Here is an 11200-nt window from a genome sequence, read left to right on the forward strand (position 1 = left end):
TATGATGAAAATTACAGGCCTCTCTCATCTTTTTAAGTGGGAGAACTTGCACAATTAGTGGCTGACTAAATACTTGTTTGCCCCACTGTACATTTACATTGCCAAGCAAGTGAAAAAATATAATAAACAAAAGTGAAATAAACAAAATTAACTGTAAATATTACATTCAAAAAAGTTCCAAAACAATAAAAACATTTCAAATGTCATATTATGTCTATATACAGTGTTGCAATAATGTGCAAATAGTTCAAGTACAGAAGAAGAAAAAATCTACATAAATATGGGTTGTATTTACAATGGTGTTTGTTCTTCACTGGTTGCCCTTTTCTTCTGGCAACAGGTCACAAATCTTGCTGCTGTGATGGCACACTGTGCAATCCCTCTCTCGCATTCGTTCTCTCCTCATCTCTCTCTCTTTCTCTCCCTCCTCTCCTCGTGTTGCTCTCTTTCCTTGTCTCTCTCTCTCTTCTCGTCTCTCTCTCTCTCCCCCCTCTCCTTTCCTCATCTCTCTCTCGCTTTCCTTGTCTCTTTCTCTCCTCGTCTCTCTCTACTTCTCTCACACATTGATAAGTGGTTCTATCAGAATATCATTATTACACAAAGGATAGACTGCCCTATACATGTTCATCTTGATCACTTGACTTTGCGAAAGTGTGTGTTTGACTTTGGGCCAGTGATTTAAAGTGTTTTTAGGTGTCAGACCTTGATATGTGCTGATCCTGTAGTGGTATCCATGCTATAATGTTATCCATGCTGTAGTGGTATCCATTTTGTGGTGGTATCCATGTTGTGGTGGTATCCATGCTGTAGTGGTATCCATGCTGTAGTGGTATTCATGTTGTAGTGGAATCTATGTTGTAGTGGTATCCATGTTGTAGTGGTATCTATGCTGTAGTGGAAGTAGGAGTAGAGTGAACATTTTGGGAGTAGGGGGTCAAGTGAATATTTTGGGAGTAAGGGGTAAAGTTAATATTTTGGGAGTAGGGCTAGAGTGAATATTTTGGGAGTGGAGGTAGAGTGAATATTTTGGGAGTAGGGGTTAAGTGAATATTTTGGGAGTAAGGGGTAAAGTTAATAGGGGTAGAGTGAATATTTTGGGAGTAAGGGGTAAAGTTAATATTTTGGGAGTAAGGGGAAGAGTGAATATTTTGGGAGTAAGGGGAAGAGTGAATCTTTTGGGAGTAAGGGGAAGAGGGAATATTTTGGGAGTAAGGGGAAGAGTGAATATTTTGGGAGTAAGGGGAAGAGGGAATATTTTGGGAGTAAGGGGAAAGTGAATTTTTTGCGAGTGGGGGTGGGCTGACTGGGAAGAATAAATGTTAGTGGGTGTGTTTGTGTCAGGGGGTAGGCAGGCAGGGGTTTGGAGAGTAGGACGTACTAGACACATGCAGGAGACGAAAGTCTGTCTATCTCTCCCTCCCCCTCCCTCCTTCCCTGCCTTCCTCACTCACTCCCCACTTCCCTCTCTCCTTCCCTCCTTCTCTCCCTCCTCTCTCTGATCTGTCTGTGTTGTCTGATCAGACAGACGGTTTAACTGGCTCAACATTACAGCTGTGAGCAGAGTGAAGCTGAAGGGTAAGGGGAAGAGTGAATATTTTGGGAGTAAGGGGAAGAGTGAATATTTTGGGAGTAAGGGGAAGAGTGAATATTTTGGGAGTAAGGGGAAGAGTGAATATTTTGGGAGTGGGGGTGGGCTGACTGTGTAGAATAAATGTTAGTGGGTGTGTTCGTGTCAGGGGGTAAGAGGTAGGCACGCGCCTCTTTTTGTGTTTTCTTGGAATGGGAGGGGGGGGTTGGAGAGTAGGATGTACTAGACACGTGCCCCTCTTTTTTGGAAGGGGGGAGTCATGGATGAGTTCTTTGTCTCTCTCTCTCTCTCTCTCTCTCTCTCTCTCTCTCACACCTCTTTCTCTCGCTCTCTCTCTCTCTCTCTCTATCTCTCACCTCTTTCTCTCTCTCTCTCTCTCTCTCTCTCTCTCTCTCTTTCCTTCTCTCCCCCTCTTCCTCTCTAATGTGACTCTCTTACATTCTGAGCTTTTCTCTCTTTGTTGTTTTTCTACTCTAATCTTCTAGGGAGGTCAGCACACAGTCGATCTCTCCCTCACACACGCATGTACACTCCTGTCCATTTCAGCCAAGTCCCCCATCAATGACTAGATCAGTTATTCCGCTCTTTTTTATAGCAGTGTTTGTATGTGGGTTATGTAAAAGGGACTCCTGGGTTCTTTTCCCAGTGAGTGTGTGAAGCAGGGCTGAATGAGCTCAGCTTGGCCCAGCTCTGGGGTTGAAAGCAGCTCAAAGCAGCCCTCTGAAGACCATGCCAATCTACACACACACACACACACACACACACACACACACACACACACACACACACACACACACACACACACACACACACACACACTAGTCCTGCCAATCTGGACTCTTTGTGGACTTTCCCTCCTTGTGGTACCATGACGATGCCCAGGGACTGTAGTCGTGAGAGGAATCCCAGAACACATGGAACCTAGAATGTGTGTGTGAGTTCGCGGAGTTGTCACCTCAGGCCAGAGAAGGATACCTCAGTTCATGTTATTCATTTAGCCGATGCTCTAATTCAGCGTGACTCAGAACAAGTCATACAGATGAGGAGGTTATGAGAGGAATTCTGTGACTGACAGACCAACGGACCCCCTGGATAGCTCATACTAACCCCCACCCTCTCTAAAAAGGTTTACCACAAAACCTTGCAAGTCCTACTTTACAAAAGGCTTTTCTAAACCACATTTTCCAATGGAGCAGAAGTTGTGTTGATGTGGTGGTGTTTGGTTTCCCTGGTATTGCAGTAGGGTGTCTGTCTGTCTGTCTGTCTGTCTGTCTGTCTGTCTGTCTGTCTGTGAGAGAGAAAGAGGTAAAGCATAATTATAGATTGAAAGGGGGGGACTGAGTGAAAGAGAGAGAGAGAGACAGACCATTGTGTGTGTAGTGTGAAAAGTCTCTGTTACAAATCCACACCTGTGTCACGCCCTGACCATAGAGAGCCCTTGGTTCTCTATGGTGTTAAGGTCAGAGCGTGACTAGGGGGGGTATTCTAATTTTCATATTTCTAGGTTGGTGTGCTTGATACGGTTCCCAATTAGAGGCAGCTGGTTATCGTTGTCTCTAATTGGGGATCATATTTAGGTAGCCGTTTTTCCACCTGTGTTTTGTGGGATTTTGTTTTGAGTTAGTGCATGTTCCATCTCTGTAGTCACGGTTCGTTGTTTGTTTCGTTCATTCTTTGTTGTTTTGTGCGTTTCATTGAATAATATGTGGAAAGCATATCACGCTGCATCTTGGTCCGCTAATTATTACGACGAATGTGACAGAATATCCCACCTTACCAGGACCAAGCAGCGTGCCCAGAGAGGAAAGGATTTCTGGACATGGGAAGAAGATAATGGACGACAGCGACGACGACAGGGTTCGCGGCTACAGGAAGCCCAAGGACAACCCCAAGTTTTTTTGGGGGGCGGCACATGGCGCTGGCGGCTGAGAAGAGGGAAGAGCCAGAGACTGTCAGGGAGGCAATGGCGAAGTTAGGAGAGAGTGAGATGAGAGAGATGTTGTGCAAGTGTGTTCTGCTCAACATCCGACCAGAGGATCCGATTAGCAGTCTGGTGCAATCTGTGCCGGTTCCACGCTTCTGGCCACAAGTTCGCCTCTCCAGTTCGGTACGTCATGTGTCTCCTCCTCGCACTTTGCCTGAAGTGTGTGTTCCCAGTCCGGTACGTCCTGTGCCTGCTCCTCGCACTCGCCCTGAAGTGCGTGTCCCCAGTCCGGTGCGTCCTGTGCCTGTTCCTCGCACTCGCCCTGAAGAGTGTGTCACCAGTCCGGTGCCCCCTGTACCTGCTCCACGCACTAGGCCTCCAGTGCACATTCACAGTCCAGAGCTTCCGGGCGATTGTTCGCAGTCCAGAGCTTCCGGCGATGGTTCACAGTCCAGAGCTTCCGGCGACGGTTCCCAGTCCAGAGCTTCCGGTGAGAGTTCCCAGTCCAAAGCTTCTGGGGGTGATTCCCAGTCCAGTCCGGAACCTCCAGCGACGGTCAACGGTCTGGAACCTCCAGATGTGGTGGTGTTTGGTTTCCCTGGTATTGCAGTAGGGTGTCTGTCTGTCTGTCTGTCTGCCTGTCTGTCTGTCTGTCTGTCTGTCTGTGAGAGAGAAAGAGGTAAAGCATAATTATAGATTGAAAGGGGGGGACTGAGTGAAAGAGAGAGAGAGAGACAGACCATTGTGTGTGTAGTGTGAAAAGTCTCCAGCGACGGTCAACGGTCCTGAACCTCCAGCGACGGTCAACGGTCCTGAACCTCCAGCGACGGTCAACGGTCCGGAACCTCCAGCGACGGTCAACGGTCCGGAGCTTCCAGGCAATGCATCCAGTCCTGCTCCAGGGCAGGAGCCTTCCTCTGTGCCGATGCCCAGTCCAGGCAAGGCATCCAGTCCTGCTCCATGGCAGGAACACTCCTCTGCGCCGGTGTCCAGTCCAGATACGGTGTCCAGTCCAGCTCCATGGCCGGAGCCTTCTGCGCCGGTGCCCAGTCCAGGCACGGTGTCCAGCCCAGCTCCAAGGCCGGAGCCTTCCTCTGTGCCGGTGCCCAGTCCAGGCATGGCGGTAAGCCTAGCTCCATGGCCGGAGCCTTCTTCTGCGCCAATGCCCAGTTTAGACACGGCGTCCAACTCAGCTCCAGGGCCGGAGCCCTCTATGCCGGTGCCCAGTCCAGGCATGGTGGTAAGCCCAGCTCCATGGCCGGAGCCTTCTTCTGCGCCGATACCCAGTTTAGACACGGCGTCCAACTCAGCTCCAGGGCCGGAGCCCTCTGCGCCGGTGCCCAGTCCAGGCATGGCATTCAGCCCAGCGCCATGGCCGGAACATTCCTCTGCGCCGGTGCCCAGTCCAGGCACGGCGTCCAACCCAGCTACAGGTGCCAGAGCCCTCCTCTGTGCCGGTGCCCAGTCCAGGCACAGCGTTCAGCCCGGTGCCATGGTCGGATTTGGGGTGTAGGGAGGGGCTACAACCCGCACCGGAGCCGCCACCGAAACTAGTCATCCCCCCTAACCCCCCCCATTTGGTTTCAGGTTTTGCGGCCAGAGTCCGCACCTTTGGGGGGGGGGGGGGGGTACTGTCACGCCCTGACCATAGAGAGCCCTTGTTTCTCTATGGTGTAGTAGGTCAGGGCGTGTCTAGGTGGTGTTCTAGTTTACATTTTCTATGTTGGTGTTTTGTATTGTTCCTAATTAGAGGCAGCTGGTAATCGTTGCCTCTAATTGGGGATCATATTTAAGTTGCCATTTTTTCCACCTGTGTTTGTGGGATATTGTTTGTGTTAGTGTGTTTGGGCACTACGTCTTCATGTTCTTTGTAAGTTTTGTTGTTTTGGTTCTAGTTTCACTTTGTATTAAAAAGATGTGGACCTCAATGCACGCTGCACCTTGGTGCGCTCATTTTGAAGTTCATGACAGTATCCCAAACAATAAGGAGATTTGCTGAACCTATATTATACTGGAAAAATTCAGTTATAAATTATTTTGTCTTAGTTGAAAATAAGTTGTCCTCCAGTAAACTTTGATTAAATTTCCAATATCCCCGTCCATGTGGAAATCCTTTAATAGTTATGTGAATGCCAATTAGATGATGATCTGATCGCATTCTGTCTCCTATTAACTTTTTTAACCTTTGATGAAAGAGACAAGAAAGTAGTCAAGACGACTAGCTTGATTAAGTCTCCTCCATGTATATCTCACTAGGTCTGGGTTTTTTAGTCTCCAAATCCACTATTTCTCATGTGTCCATAATATTTGTGATTTCCTTAAGGGCACGGTGATGAAAGTTTGTAGAGTGATTACCTTTACGGTCCATTGAGGTACTTAACACTGTGTTATAGTCTCCTACCATAATGATATAATCATTTGTTGCCTGTAAGTTCAATAAATTGGTATGAATGTTTTCAAAGAAGTATGGAACATTTTGATTTTGACCATATATGTTAATGAGCCAAATTTATTTTTCGTCCACTTTCATATTCAAAAAGATCCACCTTCCTTGCGGATCATTCCTGACTATTTGCACATTCAGATTGAAATTTTTGTTAATGTTATGTTCGTTGAAAGGATCGGACCAAGGCGCAGGTTGCGTAGAGTTCCACATTCTTTAATAGTGAAACTTACAACAAAAACAACAAAGAATATAACGAATGTGCAGTATTGCAGTGCACAAGGCAACTATACAAAAACAAGGTCCCACACCAGAAAGTGGGAAAAAGGGCTGTCTAAGTATGATTCTCAATCAGAGACAACGATAGACAGCTGCCTCTGATTGGGAACCATACTCGGCCAAAAACAAAGAAATAGACAACAGAATGCCCACCCCAAATCACACCCTGACCTAACCAAATAGAGAAATAAAACGTCTCTCTAAGGTCAGGGCGTGACAGTTGAGTTCCTCTGTCCATGACAGAAAATTATTTCACCACCCCATTCCTTTTTCCACACAACTTCATCTAAGGATGTAGAGTGAGTTTCCTGTAAACAGTATATGCTATATTCCTTTTCTTTTAGCCACGTAAAGACTGATTTTCTTTTTTTATCATCTTCTAAACCATTACAATTATAACTGGCTATACTTATTTCACCCCTTACCATAACTAGATACTAGTCTCGATTAATTATTGCAATAATGAGGCTGGTCGACGACCCACATGTAGGTGATTTGTTGAGAGCCCAACAAGCGGATTTGAGCCACAGCATTTTATAGCAAAGTCCATCCTCCTAAATGTTCATGACAAACAACAGATGTATGGAATGGGTCATACGGTTAGGATTTTTATGAAAGATACTAATAGTTCACAGCAGACTGTATCTGCTGTAAAGACTGTTCTCATTCTGTAGAAACCAGGGCCTGGCCCCCAAAAGTTCCTTTTATCGTTATCCATACCCGAGCCATCTCCACCCTGGTACCTCCCGGCACAAACAAAACAACAACCATTTGATGCAATAACAGTATTATTAACAAAATCTTGTAATTTCTCCACGATATGTGTGTGTGTGTGTGTGTGTGTATGTGTGTGTGCGTGCGTGCGTGCGCGCGTGTGCGGGGGTAGGTGAAAGGCAAAAGCAAGAGCTGACTTTGCATCTGTCCAATAAATTATTAAAATCTCAAAATAATTAAAGCTGAAATCTATTATCAGCGTCTTCCATTACGGCCCTGTGTGTCCTCCATGCGGGCTCAGTACGCACACCAGTCTCTCTCCAGGCCCCCACTCAGCATGGGGGCTGATACAGACCACAGAAGCTGAATCTTAAACACACACACTCTGTCAGAACAAAAAAGAAAACTGTGTGTCTCAATGTGGGACGGTTTGGGGTTGGAGGACACACACAAGGATGGTGAGACGTGCATAAGGAGGCTGATCTCTCTACCTTTCTCTATATTTCACTGATCCTACGCTTTTTATTCTTCTCTGCTCATCTCTGCCATCCATCTCTCTCCGTATATTTTCACACTCCATTTCTATCCCTCTTTCCTCTCTTAATTCTCTCTCTCTCTCTCTCTCCCTCTCTCACCTCTCTCTCTCTCTCTCTCTCTCTCTCTCTCACTCTCTCTCCCTCTCTCACCTCTCTCTCTCTCTCTCACCTCTCTCTCTTTCTCTCTCTCACACCTCTTTCTCTCTCTCTCACCTCTTTCTCTCTCTCTCTCTCTATCCCTCTTTCTCTCTCTCACACCTATTTCTCTCTCTCTCCCTCTTTCTCTCTCTCACACCTCTTTCTCTCTCTCTCTCCCTCTCTCCGTCTCTCTCTCTCTCTCGCTCTCTCTCTCTCACCTCTTTCTCTCTCTCTCTCGCCTCTCTCTCTCTCTCTCTCTCTCTCTCTCTCACATACCTCTTTCTCTCTCTCTCTCTCTCTCTCCCTCTCTCCCTCTCTCTCTCTCTCTCCCTCTCTCCCTCTCTCTCTCTCTCTCACCTCTTTCTCTCTCTCTCTCTCTCTCTCTCACCTCTTTCTCTCTCTCACCTCTTTCTCTCTCTCGCTCCCTTTCTATCTCTTCTCCCTTGCTGTTTGTATTACTGTAACAGAATGTCTGTTAGTCATCTAACACCCAGTTCCCTTTCTCTCTCTGTCTCTCACTTTCTCTCTCTTCCCATCTCTCTCCATTCCTCTCTCTCTCCATTCCTCTTTCCATTCTTCTCTCTCTCCATTACTCTCTCTCTCTCCATTCCTCTCTTTCCATTCCTCTCTTTCCATTCTTCTCTCTCTCCATTACTCTCTCTCCATTCCTCTCTTTCCATTCTTCTCTCTCTTCATTCCTCTCTCTCTCCATTCCTCTCTTTCCATTCTTCTCTCTCTCCATTCCTCTCTCTCTCCATTCCTCTCTTTCCATTCTGCTCTCTCTCCATTACTCTCTCTCTCCATTACTCTCTCTCCATTCCTCTCTTTCCAGTCTTCTCTCTCTCCATTACTCTCTCTCTCCATTACTCTCTCTCCATTACTCTCTCTCTCCATTACTCTCTCTCTCCATTCCTCTCTTTCCATTCTTCTCTCTCTCCATTACTCTCTCTCCATTACTCTCTCGCCATTACTCTCTCTCTCCATTCCTCTCTTTCCATTCTTCTCTCTCTCCATTACTCTCTCTCTCCATTCCTCTCTCTCCATTCTTCTCTCTCTCCATTCCTCTCTCTCTCCATTCCTCCCTCACTCTCCCCCTATTCCTTGTTTGTCGATGTTTAATGCCAGTACGTGTGTGTGTCTGACCAGCTGTTTGGCGTCTGCTTGGTCATGTGACTGGTGTCGCGCTCACACACGCACACGCGCGCACACACACACACACACACACACACACACACACACACACACACACACACACACACAGATACCCATGGGCATACACATACAGACACACACTTTCAGATTCTTTATACACAAAATCCTCTACTTGGTCTCTGTATGCCCCCGAGATAAACTTTGAAACACTCCATCTCTTAGTCAGTGGAAAAATGATCCCCGCCTCCACAGCACTGGCTGTTGATTGGGTGCTGACAGGCAGTTGGAGGTGATTGATTGCTCACTGGGCAAATGTTGGGAGTGAGTCTGTTGAGGTGCAGCGCGCTGGTATTTATTTTAGATTTTAGTGTCACTCCCAATGCTCCAACTAATATACATCCAGGGAAGTACAGAGTCTGATATTGGGGTGGAGCCAGGTGTTCCCACAGATACAGTACCTCAGCAGAGCATAAAACACCCTGATGCAGCATTAGCAGTTGCACCAAACACCTAACAACTCAACTGACACCAATAAAGAACTTACCAGCGTAGGTAGAGGGCAGTGTGTAACTGTGTGTGTGTTATGTCTGGGTTGTCCTTCCTGTTGTTTAGTGTTTGGATGTCAAATCAAATCCAATTTTATTAGACACATTCTTCATAAACAACAGGTGTTAACTAACAGTGAAATGCGGACTTAGGGGCCCTTCCCAACAATACAGAGAGAATAATAACACAAAGAATAAATACACAATGAGTAACGATAACTTGGCTATATACACGGGGTACCAGTACTGAGTCATGATAACTTGGCTATATACACGGGGGTACCAGTACTGACTAACGATAACTTGGCTATATTCACGGGGTACCAGTACTGACTAACGATAACTTGGCTATATACACGGGGTACCAGTACTGAGTCATGATAACTTGGCTATATACACTGAGTACCAGTACTGAGTCATGATAACTTGGCTATATACACTGAGTACCAATACTGAGTCATGATAACTTGGCTATATACACTGAGTACCAGTACTGAGTCATGATAACTTGGCTATATACATGGGGTACCAATACTGACTAACGATAACTTGGCTATATACACTGAGTACCAGTACTGAGTCATGATAACTCGGCTATATACACTGGGTCAGTACTGGTCAGTGCATGCTCTGAGTACGTGTCCTGGTAATCCGCCTGGCCCCGCGGCTTTGTGAATGTTGGCCGGTTTAAAGGTCTTCCTACGTCAGGGAACCCACTCATTTGTCTCTCTTGAGCCGTTCCTCTTCCGTGCCCTGGGGATTAGGGCCCGGTCTGAAATGAGCAGTACATCCACAGCTGCCGACCCGTTGAAGTAGAAATCTTAATCTAAATTGAGGTTAGTGATCACTGTTCTGATGTCCAGAATATGTTTTCAGTTATAGGAAATGATGGTGGAAATATTAAATGCAAAAATGATGAACTAACAAAAGTTAAGATCAGCTTAAAAAAACACAAAATAAAGAATTGGTCAGGAGCCGGTAAGATGGCAGCCATCCACTGCAGCGCTGTGTGTATAGCTCATATATCTCTGTCCCAGATTTGGGCTGCAGTATGTAACTCTATGGGGAATCTTAGGCCCAGTTTTGCTGAGAAAGCATTCAGTGAATGACCGGCCCTTGTGTATTAGTCTCTCTCTCTTTCTGTTTCTCTCTCTTCCTGTTTCTCTCTTTTTTTCCTGATTCTCTTTCACCCTGTCCCTTTCTTTTGTCTGCTCACTTTTCTGCTCATTCTCTCTCTTTCTCAAGTACAAACACATCCACGACATGCCCTTGAATGTTAAGAATGTTTTCAATTGTGTGTGTGTGTGTGTGTGTGTGTGTGTGTGTGTGTGTGTGTGTGTGTGTGTGTGTGTGTGTGTGTGTGTGTGTGTGTGTGTGTGTGTGTGTGTGTGTGTGTGTGTGTGTGTGTGTGTGTGTGTGTGTGCACGCTGGAAGTAGTCCTCTATCAGTAGCAGCTGATAATTGTTGGTATGGATGCGCTGACACTTAGAGACAATCCTGGAGATAACCAGAGAATACTGTCATTTCATTAACACTCTTCCGTCCCTTTAACCGACACAGAGCTCTGAATTCATATCTGTAATTGTCTAACTTTTCTCCTCTGTTTCCTCTTCTCTTCCCCCCAGTGATCTTCTGTCTTCAAAGTACATGGAGAGGCATATTTCAGAAAATGGGAAGGCTGTCATCTTCAAAGTAAGAACCTGAGCCCCGTATAGAAATCTAGTCTCTGAATTAGAATGTTGTTTCAGAAATGAGATGGTTTGATGATAACCTGCTGATAGGGTGCACTACAGTGTTGTGTCATTAACTACCAAAGGTTGATCCTTCAAACTCTTCATCTGGGATTAACAACATCCTCATAGCTTGACCGTACTGTAATCT

At 46.1% G+C, this 11200-nt stretch overlaps 1 protein-coding gene across 5 annotated transcripts in view; it reads left to right on the top strand.

Moving 5' to 3' along the window:
- LOC110508266 (disintegrin and metalloproteinase domain-containing protein 22) overlaps nucleotides 1-11200 on the top strand; it is an 89768-nt gene that overhangs the window by 21985 nt on the left and 56583 nt on the right. For all 5 annotated transcript variants that reach the window (XR_016492416.1, XR_016492417.1, XM_036967187.2 and 2 more), the window contains exon 4: nucleotides 10945-11011. Coding sequence is in view for 3 of the 5 variants with exons in the window: in XM_036967187.2 (XP_036823082.2) it covers nucleotides 10945-11011 (67 nt within the window). In the remaining 2 variants the exon portion in view is untranslated. The remainder of the gene's footprint in view (nucleotides 1-10944; nucleotides 11012-11200) is intronic.

Source organism: Oncorhynchus mykiss, chromosome 3 (assembly GCF_057628025.1).
Source record: "Oncorhynchus mykiss isolate SJ-2025 chromosome 3, ASM5762802v1, whole genome shotgun sequence".
In the NCBI taxonomy this organism is placed as follows: domain Eukaryota; kingdom Metazoa; phylum Chordata; class Actinopteri; order Salmoniformes; family Salmonidae; genus Oncorhynchus; species Oncorhynchus mykiss.